Raw genomic sequence first — 26,996 nt, 5'->3', positions numbered from 1 at the left:
CAAGATGAAATAGAGATACAATAACTACAATAACTATGGAGGTTATCTAATGCTTATCAATTAGCACTAGAAGCTGAAGCAAAACTTGCTAAAGAGGTATTCTAATATTCCTTTACCTTCCTCTACTAAAGCTGAATCTACTTGTTATAATATTAGTGGATTAAAAGTTAGCGGAATAAAGAAAAATATATCTAAATTAATTCTTACCAACCATGGAGAATAATCTAGTTGTACACATCACCTTCCTACTTACTTTAAATGCAAACAAGTAGGATATTACATGAATGAGTGCTCAAATTGACAAGCCGATGCACAAGACAACCTTACCAAGAAAGAAGATGCCAATAAACAACTTAAAGATATCAAAACACCAATATATAATTAATATCCGTAGGAGGCTTATGAAGAAATTGCACATGAAGAAGGTGAATACTTGGTATTCCATAGAATGCTTGCTACTCCAAGAGATGATTCTAATAAGGAATGTTTATGAAATAATATTTTCAAGACACATTGCAAGTCTCAAGGTTTATTCTCTTGTTATCGATAGCGGCCTTTGTGTCTCAAGATATGATAGACAAGTTTAAGCTCAAGATAGAATCACATCTTAAATCATATTGGATTGCACGATTCAAGAAAGGTAATGAGGTATGAGTTACTAATAGATACTTAGTTTCTTTTTCAATAGACAAAAATTATAAAGATGATGTGTGATATGCAGTACCAACAGATGTTAGCTATATACTCTTACGAAGACCATGACAATATGATAGGTGTGCTATCCATATTAATAGAAAGAACACATATACTTTTAAATTCAATGGAGTTAGAATTGTGCTTTTGCCCGAAGAGTTTGCTAGCAAACCTTTAACCAAAAGGTAGGGAATTAACTTTCTTACTTTAAATAAGTTTGCAAGAGAAAATAAAGAAAATAAAGTTGTATTTATATTAGTTGCTAAGAAGGCATGCAGCCTATAAAATTCTTGGTGAAGTAGAAGTTATTTTGGAGGAATTAACATCTTCTAAGTACTTGCCGGTGGTTTGCCTCCTATTCGAGATATTCAACATCGAATCTATCTAATTCCAAGAGTAATCTTTTTAAACAAATTTTATTATCGGATGAGTCCAAAAGAATTTAAAGAGATGAATAAATAAGTTATAGATCTACTACACAAGAGTTATATCTAAAAAACTTTAACCCTATATGTTGTTCTAGCTTTATTAACTCTAAAAAAGGATAGAACTTGACGAATGTACATTGATAGTAGAGCTATCAATCAAATTACTATCAAATATAGATTTCCCTATATTTCCTAGTCCACACGTGGACGATATATTTGATATGCTTGTTAGTGCTAAATTTTTTTCTAAAATTGATCTTTAAAGCAATTATCACTAAATCTGTATTAAACTAGAAGATAAATGAAAAACTACTTTCAAGACACGAGAAGTCTTATATGAATGGCTAGTTATATCATTTAAATCTTCAAATGCTTCGAGCACCTTCACGTGGTTAATGAATCGGATTCTTGTTGAATCTCGGATTTTGATGATGAAGTCAATTGTCATTTATTGTCTAATCTATGTGTTGAGATAAGTGTGCAGGATTAACTACGATGAAAGTTAGACAAGCAGCAGGAGTTGCGCCGGAGTCAAGGTCATGATCACGTTGGGAGTTCGAGAGTTCGACGGAAGTTCGGACGGTCGTCGGAGGTTCTGCGAGAACAAATCCGAGAAGTCCAAAAGCTTGCCAAGCGAAGCTCGTCGGAACTCGCCAAGTGGATCGTCGCAAAGTCCAGGAGTTTGCCGGAAGTCCGCAGAAGCATCACCGAGGGTTCATCGGATGATCGACGAAAGTTCGCCGGAAACTCGCCGGAAGAAGCGATTGACGCATCGGAGCAAAGCTGCAGAAATTGTCTTAGATTTAATCATAGTTAGCACGTTGATTAAGTTGGAAAATGGGAGGTGATCCCATTAGCTTAATCTTGGGACAATTCGGCCCTTAAAAAGATTGAAATTGGGCCGAATGGAGCTAACCATTCGGACCCTGATTGCACCAGGAGGTGCAACCGCCTAGGCCAGGAGGTGGCACCGCCTGGGCTAAGTCTCCCAGCGAGACTGGGCGGTGCAACCGCCCCAGCCTGGAGGTGCAACCGCCTGAGCTCACTCTTCGAGCTAGACTGGGCGGTGCAACCTCCCTAACAGAGAGGTAGCACCACCTGAGCTCAGTCTTCGAGCTAGACTGGGCGGTGCAACCTCCCTGACAGAGAGGTAGCACCGCCTGAGCTCGGTCATCGAGCTCTGGCAGAGAGGTGCAACCGCCTCAGTCAAGAGGTGGCACCGCCTAGGGCTCAGTCTCCGAGCCAGACTCAAGCGGTGCAACCGCCCCTGACAGAGAGGTGCAACCGCTTGGGCTCAGTCTCCGAGCTCTGCCAGGCGGTGCAACCTCTCCAGTCAGGAGGTGCAACCGCCTGATCCCGGAATTCCGGGATTTGATCGTTTTGAGCTCCAAATTTAAACTGGGTTGGGGCCTATAAATACCCCACCCATTCAGCACAGAAAGCAGATAGATCCACACCGAATTCTTGATCTTTTCTGTGATTCTAAGATCTCAAATTTGTGTAAAGTCCAAAAGTTCTCCTCTTTCTGTTCTTCAAGTCTTGAGTTATAAAGAGAGGAGAGAAAGGATCTGTAAGGGTTGTCTCCTGAGCCCATCAAAAGGAGTGAAACTGTAAAAGGGCAGTTGGCCTTCGCCCATTGAAGGAAGGCAGCTAGTTGACGTTGGTGACCTCGTCGGAGGAGGAAGCCAAAAGTGGAGTAGGTCAAGACTGACCGAACCACTGTAAATCTTTGGTTTACTTTTATTTCGAGTATCTAATCATTACTGCAAACCTCCTACATAACTACTGCTCTATGCACCTTTACGAACAAGTTCTAAGTGCTGATCTTTTCAAATCTGCATTCAGACGTAAATCTGTGTTTTTCGTACGATCAGCTTACGTTTGTGTTTTGATTCTGCAAAACTGTCTTCTGCGCTTTTATGAACTAGCTTCTAAGTTTAGATCCCTTTGAAACTGTTTTAGACGCAAACTACGTTTAGACGCAAACTGCGTTTAGACGTAAAACTGCGTTTAAACGTAAACTGCGCAAACTGTGTTTAAACATAAAACTGTGTTTTGGACGTAAACTTCTTTTAAATGTAAAACTACGTTTAGACGTAAAACTGCGTTTAGACGCAAACTGCGTTTATACGTAAAATTGCGTTTAGACGTAAATTGAGTTTAGATGCAAAACTCTGTTTAGACGCAAACTGCGCAAACTGTGTTTAGACATAAAACTGTGTTTTAGACGTAAACTACTTTTAGACGCAAAATGAGTTTAGACGTAAAACTGTGTTTAGACGTAAACTAAGTTTAGACGCAAAACTGCGTTTAGACGTAAAACTGTGTTTAAACGCAAAACTGCGTTTAGACGCAAACTGTATTTAGACGCAAACTCAGTTTAGACGTAAACTGTGCTTAGATGTAAACTGCGCTTAATCTTAAGTAATCTTAGAATCAGCTTTTACATCAAAATCGTTTTTATCGGACGAACGCAGCTTTTGTTTTTTTTTAAATCGCAGAAAGATTTTCGCTGCACTAATTCACCCCCCCCCCCCCCCCCTTCTTAGTGCTCTCGATCCTAACAATTGGTATCAGAGCACGGTTAACTCTCTAACGGATTAAAACCCAAGAGAGATGGCATACGCCGGAAATCAAGAGGGACATTCTATTACACGTCCACCCATATTCAGTGGGACGGACTACACCTACTGGAAGACCCGAATGAGGATCTTTCTTATTTCTATGGATTTTGAACTGTGGAACCTTGTTGAAAACGGATTTTTAAAGTCTTTTCTTCCAATAATCGATTGGAATGAATTGGAAAAGAAGGCTTTCGCTCTTAATGCAAAGGCTATGAATGCCTTATTTTGCGCACTTGATAAAAACGAGTTTAATCGTGTTTCAACTTGCGAAACTGCATTTGATATTTGGCACACACTTAAAGTGACCCACGAGGGCACAAGTAGAGTGAAAGAATCAAAAATCAATCTGTTGTTGCATTCTTTTGAACTTTTCCAAATGAAACCGAGTGAAACCATTGGCGACATGTTTACCCGTTTCACGGATGTCGTCAACGGTCTAAAAGGACTCGGAAAAAGTTTTTCGGATTTTGAACTCGTAAATAAGATACTAAGATCCCTTCCTAAGAGTTGGGATCCTAAAGTCACTGCTATTCAAGAGGCAAAAGATATGCGCAACTTCCCTCTTGAAGAACTAATCGGGTCATTAATGACCTACGAAATGACTTGTAAAGCTCATGAAGAGCAAGAAGACATCCTTCCAAAGAACAGGAAGGATATGACACTCAAAACTTCTGAATGTCACTTGAGAGAAAACTCAAGTGATGAGGACTGTGATGATGACTTGGCACTTTTAACAAGAAAGTTTAAAAAGTTCTTTAAAAGAAACAAGTTTAAGAATGATGCGAAAAATAAACTTGAACCCAAGAAGGACCAAGTGATCTGCTATGAATGCAAAAAGTCGGGACACTACAAGAGTGATTGTCCCCAAGTCAAAAGAAGAAAATCAAAGAAGAAGGCGCTTCAAGCAACATGGGACGACTCGAGCGCGTCCGAAGAAGAGGAGACCAACACCGAGCAAGTTGCTCATTACGCCCTAATGGTCATCGAAGACGAGGTAACGAATTCATTAGATGCAGATTTATCATTCGATGAATTATTAAATGCTTTCTATGAATTGTTTGATGAGTGTAAGACTATTAGTGGTAAATACAAATTGCTAAAAAAGGAGTATGATAGTCTTATTTACAAGTTTGATAAGTTAAATGCTGAACATAGTGATAGTTTAAACTCATGCATAAAATGTCATGATCTAGAAACTTTTCAAAAAGAAAACTTGCTACTTAAGGACACCTTGAAGAAATTCGAGGTTGGTAGCAAGTCATTAAACATGATCCTTACAAACAAGGGTCATGTTCCCAAAAGAAGTGGGATTGGATTTGTGAGGAGTCCTCACCAAAATCCAACTACCTTCGTAAAAGGCCTCATCTTACATGTTAGACATCAAAGCAAATGCAACTTTTGTTGCAAGTTTGGACACAGGACGCATTATTGTCCATTCAGGAAAATTAGTCCAAACAAATTGATTTGGGTTCCTAAAGGAACCATGACAAATTCTATGCAACATGATAGAAAATGTAGATCTATTTATGAGGAACCCAAAAGCAAATGGGTACCTAAAAATCATCCCTTCCTATAAAAACATTAAAATTTTAGGCTGGAGCAAGAATTAATATTCTGCTCCTTGATTCTCGACAATCATAACCCAAAAGTCAAAAGGAACTCGCAACGCTTAAATTACGAGTGGAAATTATGAAATCACAAATGCGATTTGGATGCAACCTAATGTGACTTTTCAGAATTAGAAACATATGATTCACATATCCCCTTGATCATCGAATCTGTCAATATTATCCATTCATCATCTTCAAATCAAACCTTGTATCATGAAGAAACTAAGTATGTCATAAACTTGAAAGGATTACCTACTTGAACGAACTATCACAAACATGTGTACGACATTAGGAGTATGCACGTTATAAGATCTATCTTGATCGTACAAGTGTTCTTTTTAAAAATAAAAACTCATAAGAAACGTTAATTGCTCTGAATGAAAACTTTCCTAAAGACAAAACATCTCTGATCAAATCACAATAAAGTGCTCACTGCCTGCAGGCGGTGGCACCTCTCCAGCTGGCGGTGGCACCTCCAGCCATCACGGGTTGCCAGCGGTTGCACCGCTCCAGCCAGAGGTGCAACTGCCCGCAACTCTGCCTTTTTAACCCACGCTAGGGCCGGCGGTGAAACCGACCCCAACTCACTTCCCTTCCCTTCTCTACTCCTCCAAGCCTCCTCCATTCCCATTTCACCCCGTTTAGCTTCCCAAATACCTCTCATTTCGGAGCAAAACATCAAGAATCCTTCCCTCTTTTGAAGATTCCACTAAGGTATTCTCTAAGAACCTCTTAAATTCTGTTTTGTTCTTCATTTACTCTTGCTCATCTTTATCCCTCTAAACTGCTGTAGTTATGGGATCTAGAAGATCCTCAAGGGACAAGGGAAAGAGGAGATTAGTAGAAGAGTTTGACTTCACCCTTTTCGATTCAAAAAACCATGCTGAAAAATTTCCCTCTTTCGAACTTAGAAGTATCAATAAGGGAAAATACGTAGATCTAAATGAACTAAGAGACTTAGAGACTATCCAATGGTTTGCAAACCTAGATCTACTTCCAATCTTGCAGATTAACGAACCCATCTATCCCAGGCTAGTTAGATTATTTTACAATAACATACAAATAGATGATGAAGAAAGGATGTCCACCTATCTTTTAGGACAACATATCTCAATCACTGATAGGTTCATTTGTGATATGATAGGCATTCCCATGAAAAGCATAGGACTTTACTTTAGAGGATCATGGGATGATGAAAGTATTGGAACATCCTATGTTGAAGCCTTAGGAACAATCTTTGCCAATCCTAACATAGCATTGATTCCTAAAAGTTGTGAACATCTACTGCCTTTGAACACTAAGATACTTCATCATATCATGACTAGTATAATTCTTCCTAAACAATACCATCATGATGAAATAAGTCAATTAGAATTAGGAACTATGTACTTAATCATGAAGGGACATGACATTTGTCTTGGTTATCTTATTCAACAAAACATGTTAGAATTATCTAAGAAAGATATGATGCTTCGATATGGTGGTATAATCACAAGAATAATGAAAGCTTACGACATTCTAATACCACCAGAAGAAGAAGTAATGAAAGTAGATAGATTCAGCATAATAAACAAAAATCTACTTCACCGACTAAGATGTTACTATAGAAACAGTAACTGGGTTAGAATCCCTAGAAGGACTGATCACCCTCAACCTGAACTAGAACCAGAAACACCAGTATTTAGGAGTACCCAATCTTCTCCGACCCTTCCCTTTAAGGAAATACATCCAGTTGAGCAAACTCATACATCCATCGAAGAAATTGGGATTCGAATGGATCGATTCGAACAGAGACAAGAACGGATTGAACAACGACAAGATCAAATCCTATCTGAGCTGCAGCAAATTCATAGTCAATTTGACTCCTTGTTTAGGCACTTTAATTTTCCACCTCATCAATGAACTTGTTGAACACCTGTTGTTGTTGTAAACTTCTGATGTGTTGGCTGTAAACATCTATCGTAGTAAACATATATCTTGCGCCTTGTGGTAAAAGTTATCTCAGATTTTTATGGTATCATTACTGTTTGGTATGTGATGTGTCCAAATTAAGAATGTTGTGCTTTAAAACTAAAAGTTTTGAAAACCTTGTGCTTTGATTTCATTCGAAGAGAATTAAGAATGTTGATATGTCCGAATAAATAAACTTATTTTTCGGACTATATTGAATGATCAGATCACTTGATTGCCATGTTTATATATGAAAATCTGTAACAAAATCTTGTCCAAATGCATCTTAAAACAGATTTATTCGTACACTTTCATAAGTTTCTGGAATAAATCTGATAAAGTGATTCCTATGTAAAATTCCTCTATAAGCTTACTAATATTATTTTCTTGGTATCATAATTACTATGCTTTTTGTTGATGACAAAGGGGGAGATATATGAATTGATGCTATAAACACTGCTATGATTATGCCATCCTTGCATCACCAAGAGATATATGAACATGTGCTAAAGTTTGCATTATGCCCTGAATTGATAAACACTGCCATGATTAGAAATACTATGAGTGATGTTATAAACACTGCTATGATTATGCCATCCTTGCATCACCAAGAGATATATGAACATGTGCTAAAGTTTGCGTTATGCCCTGAGTTGATATCTTATCATGTGAAGAAAATGCAAAACTTGCTAGAATATTTCAAATGTGTGCATCATGTAATAGTGCTTCACAGCTTTATATGATAATATTCAATTACATGATGAATAGTTACAAACACAATCATACAAACTTGATGATGTATGTCAAGCCTTGACATCATTCTTGAAGAGATACATCATGATGGGTATCACGATGGGAGTATTGATAAGTTTAACTGATCTAACTTATCAATACGTCACTTGAATTCTTAGGTCTTGAATTCAAGGTTGACTTATCTCAACTATGGCATATAGACAGGGGGAGTTAAGGATAACTCCATTATCAATTGATTGTCATCATCAAAAAGGGGGAGATTGTTGAATCTCGGATTTTGATGATGAAGTCAATTGTCATTTGTTGTCTAATCTATGTGTTGAGATAAGTGTGCAGGATTAACTACGATGAAAGTTAGACAAGCAGTAGGAGTTGCGCCGGAGTCAAGGTCATGATCACGTTGGGAGTTCGAGAGTTCGACGGAAGTTCGGACGGTCGTCGGAGGTTCTGCGAGAACAGATCCGAGAAGTCCAGAAGCTTGCCAAGCGAAGCTCGTCGGAACTCGCCAAGTGGATCGTCGCAAAGTCCAGGAGTTTGCCGGAAGTCCGCAGAAGCATCACCGAGGGTTCATCGGATGATCGACGGAAGTTCGCCGGAAACTTACCGGAAGAAGCGATTGACGCATCGAAGCAAAGCTGCAGAAATTGTCTTAGATTTAATCGTAGTTAGCACATTGATTAAGTTGGAAAATGGGAGGTGATCCCATTAGCTTAATCTTGGGGCAATTGGGCCCCTGAAAAGATTGAAATTGGGCCGAATGGAGCTAACCATTCGGACCCTGATTGCACCAGGAGGTGCAACCGCCTAGGCCAGGAGGTGGCACCGCCTGGGCTAAGTCTCCCAGCGAGACTGGGCGGTGCAACCGCCCCAGCCAGGAGGTGCAACCACCTGAGATCAGTCTTCGAGCTAGACTGGGCGGTGCAACCTCCCTGACAGAGAGGTAGCACCGCCTGAGCTCAGTCTTCGAGCTAGACTGGGCAGTGCAACCTCCCTGACAGAGAGGTAGCACCGCCTGAGCTCGGTCTTCGAGCTCTGGCAGAGAGGTGCAACCGCCTCAGTCAAGAGGTGGCACCGCCTAGGGCTCAGTCTCCGAGCCAGACTCAGGCGGTGCAACCGCCCCTGACAGAGAGGTGCAACCTCCTGGGCTCAGTCTCCGAGCTCTACCAGGCGATGCAACCTCTCCAGTCAGGAGGTGCAACCGCCTGATCCCGGAATTCCAGGATTTGATCGTTTTGAGCTCCAAATTTAAACTGGGTTGGGGCCTATAAATACCCCACCCATTCAGCACAGAAAGCAGATAGATCCACACCGAATTCTTGATCTTTTCTGTGATTCTAAGATCTCAAATTTGTGTAAAGTCCAAAAGTTATCCTCTTTCTGTTCTTCAAGTCATGAGTTGTAAAGAGAGGAGAGAAAGGATCTGTAAGAGTTGTCTCCTGAGCCCATCAAAAGGAGTGAAACTGTAAAAGGGCAGTTGGCCTTCGCCCATTGAAGGAAGGCAGCTAGTTGACGTCGGTGACCTCGTCGGAGGAGGAAGCCAAAAGTGGAGTAGGTCAAGACTGACCGAACCACTCTAAATCACTGGTTTGCTTTTATTTCGAGTATCTGATCATTACTGCAAACCTCCTACATAACTACTGCTCTCCGCGCCTTTACGAACAAGTTCTAAGTGCTGATCTTTTCGAATCTGCATTCAGACGTAAATCTATGTTTTTCGTACGATTAGCTTACGTTTGTGTTTTGATTCTGCAAAACTGTCTTCTGCGCTTTTATGAACTAGCTTCTAAGTTTAGATCCCTTTGAAACTGTTTTAGACGCAAACTACGTTTAGACGTAAAACTACGTTTAGACGCAAACTGCGTTTAGACGTAAAACTGCGTTTAAACGTAAATTGCGCAAACTGTGTTTAAACATAAAACTGTGTTTTGTACGTAAACTTCTTTTAAACGTAAAACTACGTTTAGACGTAAAACTGCGTTTAGACGCAAACTACGTTTAGACGTAAAATTGCGTTTAGACGTAAACTGAGTTTAGACGCAAAACTCTGTTTAGACGCAAACTGCGCAAACTGTGTTTAGACATAAAACTGTGTTTTAGATGTAAACTACTTTTAGACGCAAACTGAGTTTAGACGTAAAACTGTGTTTAGACGTAAATTGAGTTTAGACGCAAAACTGCGTTTAGACGTAAAACTATGTTTAGACGTAAAACTGCGTTTAGACGCAAACTGTATTTAGACGCAAACTCAGTTTAGACATAAACTGTGCTTAGACGTAAACTACGCTTAATCTTAAGTAATCTTATAATCGGCTTTTACATCGAAATCATTTTTATCGGACGAACGCAGCTTTTATTTTTTTTTAAATCACAGAAAGATTTACGCTGCACTAATTCACCCCCCCCCCCCCCCCCCCCCCTCTTTAGTTCTCTCGATCCTAACAATTCTATGTCCTTATATTAAATCACAGAAGTGTATTGTTATTTGTTCTAACGATATTCTTTTTTATAGTCACAACAAACTTTATTATATTGAATGTTTGATAACTATCTTATCAATATTAAAGATAGAAAAGCTATATGTAAATCTTAAGAAGTCCTTCATAACCTCTAGCCAAGCTTTTGTAAGCTTTATCTTAACCCTTACAAATATCCAAGTGGATTATGAAAAGATTAAAGCTATCCAGACTAAGCCAACACCAATATCCCTATAAGATGTTTAGAGTTTTCATGGATTGGCATCCTTTAATTATCGATTTATTTAGAATTTTAGTACTATTACAGATTTTTTAACTAATTGTATAAAGAAATGAGTGTTTTAATGGACACCTAAGCCAAATAATATTTTTGAACTACTAAATTTGAAATTATCCACCACTACTATTCTTGCATTATCAATTTTTTCTAAAATATTTGAAGTTGGTTGTGATACCTCTCATGTGGGTATTGATGGAGTACATAATTCACTTGTATTTTTAAGTCAAAAGCTTAACAATATAAAAAAGAACTATTCAAACCTATGATATTGAATTTTATGTTATTGTTCAAGTACTACGATATTAGATACCTTATTTGATCCAAAAAGAACTTATTTAAAATCCTGGTCATGAAGCTCTTAAACATATAAATTTTTAAATAAATCTCAATAGGCAACCTATAAGATGGGTGGTATTTTTTACATGAGTATACTTTTATCTTGAAACATAAGAATAGAATATATAATAAAGCTCCACTGAAATAAAAAGGATTTAATGAAATAAAAAATACTTACTTTAATAATGAAGATTTTGGAGAAACATGAAAGCTATGCATGAGAGTTATTATGAAGATTATGTTATTGAAGATGATTTTCTCTTTTATAAAACTCAACTTTGTATTTCTAAAATTCTCTAAAAGAGCGTATTATCCAAAAACTACACTCTAGTGGATTATGAGGTCATTTTGGAAGAGACAAAATAGTATATCTCATCAAAGCAAAATATTTTTAGCTTATAATCTATTGAAATATTACACGTTATTTGAAAAAATATATAACATGTCAAACTTCAAAAGGGTAAACTCAAAATCTTGGTGTATATACTCATTTATCAATTCCTAATATTTCTTGGGAAGACATTAGTATAGATTTCGTGATTAGTCTACCAAAATCTCAAATAGATACATATTCTATCTTTGTTATTATTAATTAATTTTCCAAAATGGCACATTTTATTTCTTGCAAAAAAAAAACCATGGATGCTTTTTATATTGTAATCATTTTTGGAGAAGCTAATGAAAGAAATTTGACACCAACATATTATATAGTAATGCTTATCAACCTCAAATTGATGGATATACTGAAATAGTTAATAGAACATTAGATAATATACTACGATTCTTTGCTGCAAAAAGACCAAAATAATAAGATCTCAAGCTAAATTTATTTATAACTCTATGATTAATTATTTTATGGGTAAAATTCCGTTTAAGATTATCTATGATCGTATTTTACCTTATTATCTAGATATGACTAAAGTACCTAGATCACCTTTATCAAGTTCAAAGGGAGAGGAATTTGCTATTACCATAACAAAAATTCATGAAGAAGTAAAAAAGAAACTTGAAGCTAGCAACTAAGTTTACAAAGAAAAGGCTAAGAAGCATCGTCCTGTGATGATCTTTGAAGAAGAAGATCTTATTTGGGTCTTTTAAAAAAATATATATTTTTCAATAAGAACTTATAATAAACTCAAAGAGAAGAAAATTGATCCCTACCGAGTTCTCTAGGGAATTAATAACAATGCTTACAAGATTGAATTTCCTCTTAATATTTATACTCACTCAATATTTAATATTCAAGATTTATCAATTTACCATGACAATAATGATGACAACCTGTGGGTGGAGTTCTTTCTCACCCAGGAAGAATGATGTAGTGTATGATGAGAATTGAATACTCCCAAGTTTAAGATCAATCCTATTAAATTTTAAGATCAATCCTATTAAATTTTAAAAAAAATAGTTTATATTTTAAGATAATTATAAAAAAAATTTAAAAACCACCAAAGTACAATACAGCGTGAATTTAATATATATTATAATATATACTTAATTTTTAAAAATTATGACTCATTAATTAGATGATTGAGGAGTTCAATGTACAGGAGATTTATAAAAGGGGGAAGAACGATAAATCGGTAAGGAATTCTTGTTTTTGAAACCTTATCAAACTTTTATTTTTTTCAACTACTAACTCTTAGTTATCTCTTTAAAAATAAATTTCTCAAATATCTTATTTCTTTTTCTTGTTCTCTTTTTCTCTTTTCATCTTATTTCACATCACTTTCACATGTTCCACGGTTTCTCCCAATAGTTGTTTGTTGATGGTTATGGAAATACGATGAGATCGATGCCACAGTCCCTTTGTGCCAATGGTTGTTTCCCAATTTCTAAACTAATCCCTATGTCATTAAGATACCATATATATATATATATATATATATATATATATATATATATATATGGTATCTTACCGGAAACAAAAAAGATACTTTTGTTTGTAGGTTAAAAATCTTGCACCCCAAAGATGTGGTGGATCCCGAGGAGCAGCACGAAAGGTCCAGTTACCCTTAATAACCTAATACAAATAGATTCCAATCATCCGAACTACTTTATTGTATTATTCTCATTTCTGGAAAACACTTTCAGAGGTCACGGATGAGGGTTTCTGCTGACCGGGGCTTAGCTGGATGGCCAAGCTGTGGTTTGGCAAGGACGACAGAATCTATTGCGTTTGACCGACGAGATATGATAAATATGGTGGGTAGGCGACAGCTGGCAACACCACAGTTCGTTAATCATCAATAGGGATAAGTACAAAGCGACTCGCAAATCTAGGAATCCACCCGCTGGCTCCTGATTTGGTGTGTCGCCAGCTCACGTTTGTTCGCTCAGACGGAAACATTCCCGGGATGCCATGTCTTCGGCCCCGCCCCCCATGTAAGAATGGGTTTTATTGGACTGGTTCTAGACAATAAGTTCGCAGCGTGGAGATATGTCTTCCGAGTTTTCTGCAATCCCTGCGTGCTTCCTAGATCATGTGGTGGTGAGTGTTCTATCCAGCCTCATCAATACATGCAGCTAGTGATCCATATATGTGAAAACCAAATACCAGTCGTAGACATCGAGAGATAAAAGTAGTATACCTTCTTCAAGCTCAAAGATAAATCTGTTCCATTTACAAGCACAGAGATATAATTTCTTCTTCTTTTAATCGCCTTAAGAAGAATCCTCTCTTTTGCAAGCTTCGAAATAAGCTGTGCTGTTTTCGCTCAACTATAATAAAGCTCATTAGTCAGTTGATTGAGTAAATAAGCAAGTAAATGTAAACAGTAAGCTTACAGAGGATGATTACTAGCTCGAAAGGTAATGAGGGATGTCCCAAGGATTTGTAGAATTGAACTCGAAGAAAACTCTTGTTTTAGCTCTTTGGGCCTATTTGCTGAGTAGATGATGCTTGGGAAGTGCGCTTTCGAGATTGGTAGATGAAGCCCTTTCTCTTTCTCCTTTCTTTTGGTATAGTGTAAACAAATTGAGTGAGATTAGATGATATAGAAAGTTGAAGTTTAATTGTAAGATTTGATATCTATTTATAGTTGTAGCAGAACAGCAAAGTTAACTTTTAATCATTTATTCATAACCCGAATATGTTCTCCCAAGGCTCACGGCATCAGTAGATAAATGTCTTTAAAATCGTCTTCACCAAATCCAAGAAAACTTAATTGGTATAGAAATCTAAGAGAAACTAATATATTCCTCGCATTTTATTTTTTCTTTATCAAAACCTAAAAATATATTATATATTTATAAGAAAATCAAACCCCAATTGTCATAGTCTTTTTTTTATTCACGAGATCTTATTTTCATGGTAAGAATCTTTATGCTCATAGGGTATCTGGTTTTAGTAATCTCAAAACTATTTGATAATTCCAACTATATTTAGTTTTTTTATTTTTCAACTAATTGTTTAACAACGAATCTCTTTTGGATAACACATCAAACTTTTGAATTTGAATTTAGCTTTTTCCTATGGCGTGATGAATTATGGAAATTATGTAGGATATAGGATACGATGAATTAGGTAGATTCGTTGTACTATATTTGATTGTCCTTTTACCTTTTAACTCTTATTATTTTACTTTACGAGGCTTTTGTATTTCATAATATTTAAATTTTAAAGGATTAAGATTTATTTTAACCCATGTCATTTTGGTCATGAACCACTTAAACCCGTATATAAAATAATTCATATATTTTTAAAAACTTAATATACAAGTCTTTCTCGTCAAATTTGAGTTAACAAACGTTAGAGTCTGCTTACATGATAAACTCACAATAAATCATTAATATAATAATATATATAATTTAAGTTAAAAAAAAAAAAACTAATACCATTATCAATGACAGGAGGAGGCGTCATCATGTAGTAGCACCACCGAGCCGCTACTTCTTAGTAGGGCGTTGTACGCACGCAGCCTCTTCCATACTGATGAAGAGCTCAAAAGCTTCCGGTCTTACCTCATGTGGATGTATGTTAACCAGTCTGACGTTAGGTATGTAATGGTCTTCTAGTCCCTCTTCCTCCTCCTAAGCATCTGTCTCCATCGTCTCCTACTTCATCCTCTCCTACGCCCCCCACTTACTGTGCTTACAATGTGGTAGTCTAGCTCTCCCTCACCTCCGCCTCTGATCTCTCTTACCTTTATCTCTCCATCTTCATCCACTACTATGGCCTTCGTCGCTTCCTCTTCGTCAACTGGATAGACCTTAATTCATTTTTAAACTTAAATCATATGTATCATTATATTAATTATTTATTATGAGTAAACATATCATGTAAGTAGTCTCTAACATTTATTAACTTAGATTTGATATGAGAGACTTATATGCTATGTTTTTTTAATTATAGGAGATTATTTAAGACACGAGTAAATCATAAGAACTTAAGTGGTCTATGACCAAAACTACAAGTTCTAAAATAGACTTAATCATTTCTTTAACTTAAATTATATGTATCATTATATTAATAATTTATTATGAGTCAATATGCTATGTAAGCATATTCTGTAAGTTAAATCGAACTTGACGATATGGACTTATATGCTACGTTTTTTTTAATATAAAGATTATTTTAAATATAAATAAATCATAACTAAGATAAAATGGACATTAACCCAATTTTAAATCATTATACTAAGCACCAATTCAAACATTAGCACATCTTACTTACAAAGGCACCACTAAGAAGGGCCTCGCTCGGCGTCAACCAGGTAAACGGACTACCGCTGCTTCTGATGGAGGCTTCACCAATTAGTCTATATGAATTGGTTCTATTAAAATTCTACTTAGAGACTTCCAACAATAAATGTTTGAGAGAAATCTTGCAATTCAAAGTTAATTCATTTCGTACTTCTCATTCAACCTTGAAAATCGCACTCAACCTTTCTTAGTTGACCTCCTATCGTTTAATATAACATGTGAAAACTTTCTCGTTTCCCTTCGTTTGTGAAGGTGCAATTCGAACACATATATATATATATATATATATATATATATATAATAAGAAAGAAAATATTTATTTATTAGATAGCATGGGTACAAAAGTCACTCCCATGATCCAAGCTAATCGTAAAGAAAAGTTTGGAGGGCCACTTCCCTCGTCCAAAAACAGTAGCTAGATGTAATTAATTTTAATATTGATTATATTGATTTTGAATAGGGTTAAACTATTTAGCATCCTACTTCTAATTTTATTGATAAAATACTTGTATGACAAAAATATGGTACTGATTACTTTAGGTTATCAATAGTAATATAGTGAGAAAGTTAGCAAATTTGAAACATGTTGAACTTGTTAAATAAAATGACATGACGTCTCCTATTCATAGTGGTGGTTGATAGTTGTACATATATATTATAAATATATAAATAATAAAATCACATATGCATATCTTATCAAAAATTTATATACATAAAAATACTCATAGTTCATGGTATGGGCTAGCACTGCTCATTTCCCTATCAATCACATAAATGAGATATTAATATTTTTACATGTAAAATAAGATTTACTATGACTGATAACTTTATTAGCATAAGTCTCTACATTTTTATTTAGGTGAGCATGCATCATATTTTGTGTAATAATTTTAAAACATATTTATACAATTTTTCATAGTAAACTCATCTTCTTATGTCCTTTTTATCAATGTATAATTATGTAATATGATAAATGTATATTAAAGAGGTAAGACACTGATTCAAAATAAATCATAAATATGTGTATGAGTAGATAATAATATATGCAATAGAAAATCATAGTATATCCATGGACTCTCTCTCTCTCTCTCTCTCTCTCTCTCTCTCTCTATATATATATATATATATATATATATATATATATATATATACATATATAGTCCTCAAATATACATATGCTTTAGCACAATCAACATGTTAATATATATCTCTGGTATTTTTTGATGTAGTTGAGCCCTAAATATTACTTTTGGTCATGATAGTTTATATGTTTTTATGTAGTCCAGATATATCCGTTGACAGTTGCTATATATAGAGTTTCTGTCCAATTTTTTTTTACTTCTCCGCTTTTTCTGTGTCTCTGGTTTTTTCTGTTTTTGGTCTTAATCTAATCTCTTGTGAATGATACTAATGTGAACATGTCAATTTGGCTAAATGAGAAGAAGTCGGTCCTCAGAGACCCTTAAGATGCGCTTCTCCATCATAGTCTACTTTGATGGATCTGAAATCTCTAGTGATGCATCAATACTGATCTGACTATCAACCGAGCCGTCTCAACTCTTCTAAGTTGGTTGGTCAGGGTCGAAAGAGGCACGTGATGATGCTGAAGTTTGTATGACTTGTGAGAAATCAGACATTAAGAGTTGATCGCGAGAACCGCTGCTCCACCAAGAATTCGACTTGAAAATTCCTTTCCAACTGTGCAGACACATTTATTTGTGCTGCGTTAGTCACTCGATTCACCTACTATTTCTCTCTCTACTCGGCAAGGAGTGAGTTTCCCGATGGGACGACACATCAGTCGGTGGTGTGGAAACTCTTCGGAGTACGACTCCCAACTGCCCGATAGATGTCGACTCGCATGGTCGGGAAGATACCCATTTGTCCTTGCGAAGAGGCTAAGCTGCGCGCGTCCACGGTCTCGTACATCAAGTTGGACATTGAGATGATTCCTAACGGAGTCGAATGGTCACACCTGTACTTGGCTCTCCACGGAGAAGGACACGTTAAGTTTGTTCTCGGTTTTAGATCCAATCAAAATTGCCTTCAAAATCTGGCAGGGCAGCGAACTTAGTCGACGTCGACGCATTGGCTACGAATTGCCGAGCTGTCGCCTTTGAATCAAAATGCTACCATATATGGATTTGACTTTTGTATCTCGTTGATATATTTGAAAAGATCCCTTGAAATGGACCAAACGTCTCATTTTCTTTTGTGGATGACATGGTTCTTTACAGATTTGATTTGATGTCTGTCACACGCATAATGCAAACTCATAAAAATCACTTTAGTAATTTATTGATACTGAATGTAACAATAATAAATGTGCCAATAATTAATTTAACTGATAAAAAACCTTCACAATGTTTGATTTAAATAGAATACTACTAAAACTAAGCTTTGCTCTTGAGTTTTATGTTCTAATTTCTGAAACCATCACAAACTTGAAAAAATCAATAAAATATTTTCTCCCCTTTGCTAAACCACAACATCCTGAAAGAAACATTATTCATTTTTTGAGTCCTCTACATGTCACTAAAATTGGATCACTTAATTTTGTAGTCGTTAAACAAATTTCGATTTTCTGAGTCATTGTTCTGACCATTATTATTATAAAATTATAATTTTAAAAATATTAATTCTTTTTTCCTTCTCTTTTACTCTTCTTTTATTGTTTTTTCTCTCTTTCTTTTTCACCTATCTCTAATTTTTTTTCCTTTCTATGCTTCTGTTTCTTTTCTCTCCTTAATTTCTTTTTTTTTCTTTTACTTTATGCTCCTTTTCTACTTCCTTTCCTCTTCCTTCTTCTTCTGTTGTCATCGCTTATTCATCTTCTTCTCATGATGGCTGACGAACAAGTGAGGACCGACCAATTGAGAGAGGACACTGGCATTATCCAATACCCTTCAAAATGACTCAACTTGATTTAGATTGCAAAGGTGTTGTTGAATTAAAAAAAATAGACCCGTTTCTAGAAAAATATCAGTCTCTGATCGACTCACAGAGGTTCTCCAGTCAAGATGACTACTCCGAATGAAATTGTAATTGTAATTGAACACTTGTTAGTCTAATCCATTAGTAGTTCAAACAATCCCGAGTTGTTAACTGACTTTTAACGAAATATCTCAATTCTCTAAAACATTAACATATATAATCTGATATTAATTCTCTAAAACCATTACATATGTGATGATTTTTTTTAATTAAGTATTAAAAAAGAAGTTTTGAATTATAAATGTGTGAGGTAAAAAACAAACAGACGAACTCTAGCAGGAAATTTGATCGGTCTTGTTTCGGTGTCTTACATGGCTTAAATTACTGACGAGTCTCCACTACCAGGTCAAACATGTGGAACTGGTTTGACACGTATCGTCCATCAAGCCCACACGTACTCATCCTCATTTGTTTTATGCAGTTTTGTTTTGAATTATTTATTTTTCATGGTCTTCTGATTTTTCCGTCTTCCTCAATGGTGCTGTCACCTTTTTATTGCCCATCATGGTAGGAATATAACCTGTGTTCCGCTGCCGAGGTGATTGGTGTACGTGAGCTGGAATCGATTTCCGTGGGTGCGTCGGCAGTATTTGCGCGTCTATAAAACCCGTCCCTGCCTTCTTCCCTCTCCTCGCCAGTACACACTGACCCGACGAGCGACACCTACCCTCTACTCTGCCTCGTCGAGCAACCCTCCTCCTCCTCCCCTCTCCCCGTGAGGCAGAGTGAGCTCGGCTTTAGTCGCCACCACCACTACGACTGCGTTCTTGACAACCATGGCCTCCACGCTTCTCCTCATGCTGTCCCTCTCCTTGAGTTTCCTTTTCCTATGCCTCGTCTACTATCTGCTTTTGAGAGCTGTCCATACCAGGTCGGGAAACCTTCCCCTGCCTCCGGGCACCATGGGTTGGCCTTATATCGGAGAGACCTTTCAGCTCTACTCCAACAATCCTAACACCTTCTTCGCCCTCAAACAGAAGAGGTTCGTCGTTTCTGTTTTCCATTTCGCTTCTCCCTGTTTATTACTGCGCATAACACTGAAACGAACGGAGAATCCAAGTAGCTAGTGCTCATATTTATGGTGGTGGTGGTGGTGGTGGTGGTGGTGTTTCCAGGTACGGGCCCGTGTTTAAGACACACATACTAGGATGTCCCTGCGTGATGGTGTCGAGTCCTGAGGCGGCAAGGTTCGTGCTGGTAACGCGGGCGCACCTGTTCAAGCCGACGTTCCCCGCGAGCAAGGAGCAGATGCTGGGCCCGCAGGCTATCTTCTTCCAGCACGGAGATTACCACGCCCGCCTCCGCCGCCTCGTCCTCCGGGCGTTGAAGCCTGAAGGCATTCGCGGTTCCATCGCCGGCATTGAGGAGGTCGCTCTCCGGGCCTTGCAGTCCTGGGACGGTCGCTTGATCAATACCTTCCACGAAATGAAGACGGTGAACCTCCCGCCCCTGCAATTCCCCCTCTTTCTCCTTGCATAAATCCGTCACGATCTCTTTTAAATAATATCAATTTTAGCTTCACAAAAGTATATATATACATATATATATACATATATATATGTCAGAAAGTTTATTCTATGTAGCACTAGTAGTAAGTACCATGAAATATCATAAATCTTGCATCAACGAGATTGTTCATGTTGTGATTTCCCTTTTTCCGTTGGTAATATGACCCAAGAAAATCTATCATGTTTCACTCTTTTCCATTTGTGCGATCTAAACGAGGTAGTGCTTAAATTTTGTAATTGGGTACGGAAATGCAGATTTTGATATCTCACGCTCTTGTTTAGCAAAGGATTTGATGCTTCCGGTCATATCTCTGTTTAATTTGTTTACCTTGCTTTTGTGCAGTACGCGTTCAACGTGGCACTGCTGTCTATCTTTGGGAAAGATGAGCTTTCCTACATAGAGGATCTGAAGCAGTGTTACTACACCCTAGAGAAGGGCTACAACTCCATGCCTATCAACCTACCCGGGACCCTGTTCTACAAGGCAATGAAGGCCAGGAAACAGCTCGCACAGATTGTGGCCAAGATTGTCCTATTCAGGAGGACGAAGTTGAAGACAGAGGACAGTGGCCTACTTGGTTCTTTTATGGAAGCCAAAGAAGCCCTGACGGACGACCAGATTGCCGACAACATCATCGGGGTCATCTTTGCGGCCCGGGACACCACTGCTAGTGTGCTCACCTGGATCGTGAAGTACCTCGGAGAGAATCCAGGCATCTTACAAGCAGTCACCGTAAGAAACCTTCTCATCTCTTCTCTTCTCTTCTCTCGGTGTTCTCGTTTGAGTAGAAAGCGGACATCAAGAGTTTGATATCTCTTGTGATGTTCAGGAAGAGCAAGGGGAAATTATGAAGAGCAAGCAAGTGGGTGATGATGAGAAATCGCTGACTTGGGCTGATACCAAGAGGATGCCATTCACTTCCAGGGTGATTCAGGAGACGATGAGGGTGGCTTCGGTCCTATCTTTCACCTTTAGAGAAGCGGCGGAAGATGTGGAGTACGAAGGTGGATTAGCATCAACTTGTATCTTTTAGATCGTCCATCCATGCCCGATGTCTCGTTTGCTGACTGTTACTGTACTTCGTCGTGCAGGGTATCTCATTCCCAAGGGTTGGAAGGTGTTGCCACTCTTCAGAAACATTCACCACAGTCCGGATAACTTCACCGACCCGGAAATTTTTGATCCCTCCAGATTTGAGGTGGGCAAAGGAGGACAGCCTCCCCCTGTCCCAATCAATCTCCTTCCCCTCTCCTCCTCTGCAGACAAATCAGTCTCTCTTTCTGTGTTCATCCGCTGCAGGTCGCTCCAAAACCCAACACTTTCATGCCCTTCGGGAACGGGTCCCACTCCTGCCCTGGCAATGAGCTTGCTAAGCTGGAGATGCTGGTCCTCCTCCATCACCTCACGACTAAATACAGGTAACCCAGCCGAAACCATCAAACAAACACTTGTATTCTATCAACAGTTGGATGTCGCGTGGGGACAATTGCATCCGTTGACCACTTGATCAATGATGATGTGTTACTGTGCTCTTTCTTTCTCTATCAGGTGGTCTATGCTGGGAAACCAAAGCGGTATTCAGTTTGGACCTTTTGCGCTGCCCCAGAATGGCCTGCCCTTGAGAGTCTCTCTCAAGTCACGAGTCGAGGAATAAAGAGTCTGATCGTCTTCAGTCACGTCATATGCCTTCCAAAAGTTGCAGCCAAAGGCGACTTTCCGCGGTTATAGTTTCAAGAAGCAGTACTCGGCAATCAAGAGAAGGATTGCGAGAAAGGCATCATAGTCAGAGGAGGGAGGAACCCGAAAAGGGCTTCTCGACGGCATGTTGTATATACTCCTATCAATTCAGATCACCGAGGGAAGTTACACGACTCTGGAGCCTAATAAATACCCTGGAAACAGGCTTGCTCTTGTATCGGGAGAGTTATGTTGGTTTCTGTCTGTCGGATCCCATGCTTAAATGTTGGCAATTCCAAGCGAAAGGATTGTGGGAAAGAATAAGAAATCTTGACTTTTTAAACAGTGGTGCAGCGTTAAATCCAGTCCACGTACAACAATACATACTATGGATTACAAAATCTTCCATTTACTATAATAATGGATTAGTGACCCATCTCCCGAATCCAGTTGCTTTTTTCTCCATATGAGAACGAGGTCTGTGGCTGTGGCCACCGCCGTTGATAACCCGAAGCATGCAAGTGCCATTCTGTACATTATTAGATCCCTGTATACTACATTAAAAATAATATGAATCTGGAATCCAAATAAATTACGTAATCTTCTCTTCTCTAAGTCAAGCCACCACGTGTCACATCCTGAACTGTGCTTTCTTCTCTATGATCTATTGCAAAAATTTCCCACTGAATTTACCTTAAAAAATGATAAATTTCCAATTTATCGGCCTTCTAAATCCACACCAGGAACCTAACAGGCGAGGTGGCTAACCTACCCACCCATGGTCGGGTTGACTCAGTGGAGCTTCTTTTGTAGGATCCACAGGTTGACGGAGATGAAACAATTTGCCATGTATTATTTTATTATCCCAGTGTTCTCTCCGAAAACTCTCATCCTGTTTTGACAGCACGATCTTATTACACTCACATCTAACACTCGGCCATCTTTGTGAGTCAGTCCCATAGGATGTGTTACTATTTGACTAGGATAATAACTAGGATAATAACTGCGATAAGATTCGTATGACGTTAGTCGTTCCAAATGATGCCTCACACCACCGGGTCAATGCAGATCGGAGCGTCGACCGAGACACATTAACGCCTGCTTAGGCCCGGTTCTTCACGCCACGCTAACACCAATGTTAGACACTACCAGCCTGCCCCTTGCAAGCGGGCACATCAGAAAACAGCAAGCTTCCCTATAAATACCCTCGTATTCCGAACGGAAAAGAGGGGGGAGAGAGACCAAAAAGACTTCTTCATCTGAAATCCCCTTCACATCAACTAACTTGATCGTCGGAGGGGTCGGGCCGAGCACCCCGACCCGACCTTTTGTGCAGGTGCGAAGACGGCGGCTTCCCGCTAGGCACCCAAGCGAGGCGCCGCCTCCCGGAGGAAACAGCGACCCTATCCCAACCCGACCACCGCCTCAGACCACCTCGGTGAACCCGAAGGCCTCCTTGGGAAGATCCCCCGTCATCCGAACCTGAACCGAGCCGCGTCGGCCCCGAGGCCACAGCTCAAGATTGTTTACCACAACATTTTGGCACTAGAAGGAGGGCCCAGAATGTCGAGGGATCATCAGGTCGGCTCTGAATAACCCGTGGTTGGGGGACCACACCCGATCGGAGCTTCGAGGGAACTCCCCCCGCTTGGAGGACCTCGTGACGAACGCCCCGCCATGATCTCAGAGTGCTATTGGCGGATATTCAACGATCTGGGCCTGTCGCCGCCTGACGGCGCCCCCGCTGACCCTTCACCCGTGTCACCCGAGGCCTTCCATGACCTCACCCATCAAGTCCGAATTCTGACCGATATGGTGCAATCTATTATTCCCCTTGTTTCCCGTCCATTACGCCCCTCAGCTGTCCAACCATTGCGGCAACAGGAGCCACCCATCCAGGCTCCCCCACCACCTCGTGAGCTCCCTACTTCGCCTCGGGTCCCGTCGTCCTCACCTGGGGGTCGGGCGGTGGTCGACCCAAAAGGCCACCCAGAACCCGAGGCATTATCTTCGGATTCTGCAGATTCCCTGTGAGCCCAGTTGCACTTCGTCAATCAGCGGCTCGACGATGTGTAGAAGGAGTTCCACAGGACAAGGGGGGAGTTTGGGGAGGACATACGCCGGGGATCCCCGTTTACGCCCGAGATACTGGACCATGAAGTCCCCCCGAACTTTCGACTCCCCTCCCTGGATGCCTACGACGGCTCCGCCAACCCAACGGATCATGTAGCCACTTTTCGTGCCCAGATGGCGCTATACGGGACCTCTAATGCTATGATATGCAGAGCGTTTCCCACCACTCTGAAGGGCCCAGCCCGCACGTAGTACAGCGGCTTGGAAACCGGGGCAATCGCTTCATTTGACCAACTCGTCAAGGACTTCGAGCTCCACTTCGTGACCTATGCGCGGTCGAAGCCTTCCGTAGCGCTCCTCCTCGGACTCAACCATAGGGAGGACGAACCCCTCTCCCTTTTGCTAGTCATAGGTGCCCAGCAAGCCAATCACGTGAGTGATGGCACGTGTGACTTAATATAGAATCTTTTTGCTTATTATATTATGGCATATATGACTTTATAACTATTGCATAAATACATACATATATTGTGATGTCCTTGGATTTGTGCAATGAGAATCAGATCGTGATGAGATCACGATAGTGAGATCGATTCACCTTTAAACACATATCCTAAATAATCCCGGTCATAGGTTACTCGAGAAGGATACCGTGATAACCGGACAGACTGGTGTGCTGTATACCCGTCCATATGATGGATACAACTGGTCTCATAGCTGCTTATGTAGGGACACTAGGGATACGGTACAGGTGCTCATTGGAGAATGAGTTCACTCATTGATCCGCTTACGGAATGCTAGATGGTTGATGATGCCTTATTGTTAGACAGCGATTCTGTAGTCCTAGTGGTGTATCTGGTCCTTAGACTTGAGACACCAAGGATGTCCTGTATGAGTACTCCACTCTTTGATACCAGACTTATAGGTTTGGTTGTCCCAGATCTAGTACAGCTGGTCATTGGGAGTGGTAGTCGACCTTACGAGGGCTATTGAGTGTCGATAGAGGATCATCCACTCTCGACGTCATGAGAGGAATATTGCTAGTCATAAGTGCCCAGCAAGCCAATCACGTGAGTGATGACACGTGTGACTTGATATAGATCTTTTTTGCTTATTATATTTTGGTGTATATCACTTTATAACTATTGCATAAATGGATATATATTGTGATGTCCTTGGATTTGTGCAATGGGAATCGGATCGTGATGAGATCACGATAATGAGATCGATTCACCTTTAAACACATATCCTAAATAATCCCGGTCATAGGTTACTTGAAAGGGACATCGTGATAACCGGATAGACTGGTGTGCTGTATACCCGTCCATATGATGGATGCAGTTGGTCTCATAGCTGCTCGTGTAGGGACACTAGGGATATAGTACATGTGCTCATTGGAGAATGAGTTCACTGATTGATCCGCTTACGGAATGCTGGATGGTTGATGATGCCTTATTGTCAGACAGTGATTTCGTAGTCCTAGTGGTGTATCTGGTCCTTAGACTTGAGACACCAAGGATGTCCTGTATGAGTGCTCTACTCTTTGATACCAGACTTATAGGTTTGGCTGTCCCAAATCTAGTACAGCTAGTCATTGGGAGTGGTAGTCGACCTTACGAGGGCTATTGAGTGTCGATAGAGGATCATCCACTCTCGGCGTCATGAGAGGAATATCCCATGTGTTCTTGCTCAGACAAATCCCTGGCCAGGGTCATTCGGGTTGAGAGAGAAGGAGTTCTCCGGGAGAATCCGATTAGAGCGAGACTTGAGTAGAAACCGTATGGGTCTGACAGCACCATGCTCGATATACGGTCTCTGGGATATTAGATGGATGAGGGACTATAGGTACATGGTAACTGAGGACAGACAGGTCCAATGGATTGGATTCCCCTGTATCGTCTGGGGACTACGGCGTAGTGGCCTAGTACGTCCGTAGTCGATGAGTCGAGTGAATTATTACAGAGATAATAATTCATTGAGTTAGAAGGAGTTCTAATAGATATGACTCACGGACAGCTCGATATTGGGCCTAGAGGGTCACACACATATGGTAGGCATTGCGATGAGTAGAGGTTCGGATATGAGATATCCGACGGAGCCCTTGTCTTATTGGATGCACATCCAATACCCACTAGAGAAGGACCCATTAGGGTTTGACACGGGATCTCTATAAATAGGAGGGATTCACAGCCTCATAGGCTAGAGTCTTTGCTTGTCTTTCCTATTCTCCTCTTCCTCTCCACCTCAGAGAAGGCCTGGAGTCTTGAGGAGCGTCGTCGCAACCCTGCTGTGTGGATCACCGCTAGAGAGGAGGACGCTTGACCTCCTTCACCCTCTCCTAAGGATCTGCAAAGAAACAGGGATATACGATCTCCCTAGGTAACACAATCTCTATACACAGTTTTGTGTTTTGCGGATTTTTACGTACCAATCTTCGCACGACGACGAACATCTTTTTGGGAATCGGGGATTTTTGTTTTCTTGTTCTTCCGCTACGCATATGATGTCGCCCCCCTTGATTTCCCAACAAATATCCCATGTGTTCTTGCTCAGACAAATCCCTGGCCAGGGTCATTCGGGTTGAGAGAGAAAGAGTTCTCCGGGAGAATCCGATTAGAGCGAGATTCGAGAAGAAACCGTATGGGTCTGACAACACCATGCTCGATATACGGTCTCTGGTATATTAGATGGATGAGGGACTATAGGTACACGGTAACTGAGGACAGACAGGTCCAATGGATTGGATTCCCCTGTATCGTCTGGGGACTACGGCGTAGTGGCCTAGTACGTCCGTAGTCGATGAGTCGAGTGAATTATTACAGAGATAATAATTCATTGAGTTAGAAGGAGTTCTAATAGATATGACTCACGGACAGCTCGATATTGGGCCT

General features: G+C 39.7%; 1 protein-coding gene across 1 annotated transcript; it reads left to right on the top strand.

The window, feature by feature from the left end:
* The first annotated feature begins 19,487 nt into the window (after positions 1-19,487).
* On the top strand, positions 19,488-22,375 carry LOC135635243 (abscisic acid 8'-hydroxylase CYP707A2-like). The gene is made up of 7 exons (XM_065146197.1): positions 19,488-19,828; positions 19,962-20,280; positions 20,698-21,087; positions 21,185-21,359; positions 21,447-21,553; positions 21,655-21,773; positions 21,904-22,375. Exons 1-7 carry the CDS (start codon positions 19,623-19,625, stop codon positions 22,007-22,009), a joined length of 1,422 nt encoding a protein of 473 aa, XP_065002269.1. The 5' UTR covers positions 19,488-19,622; the 3' UTR covers positions 22,010-22,375.
* The last annotated feature ends 4,621 nt before the right edge of the window (positions 22,376-26,996 follow it).

Source organism: Musa acuminata, chromosome BXJ3-4 (assembly GCF_036884655.1).
Source record: "Musa acuminata AAA Group cultivar baxijiao chromosome BXJ3-4, Cavendish_Baxijiao_AAA, whole genome shotgun sequence".
In the NCBI taxonomy this organism is placed as follows: Eukaryota; Viridiplantae; Streptophyta; class Magnoliopsida; order Zingiberales; family Musaceae; genus Musa; species Musa acuminata.
Note: the sequence above shows the minus strand (reverse complement) of the source record. Positions and strands in the feature narration are given on the sequence as shown.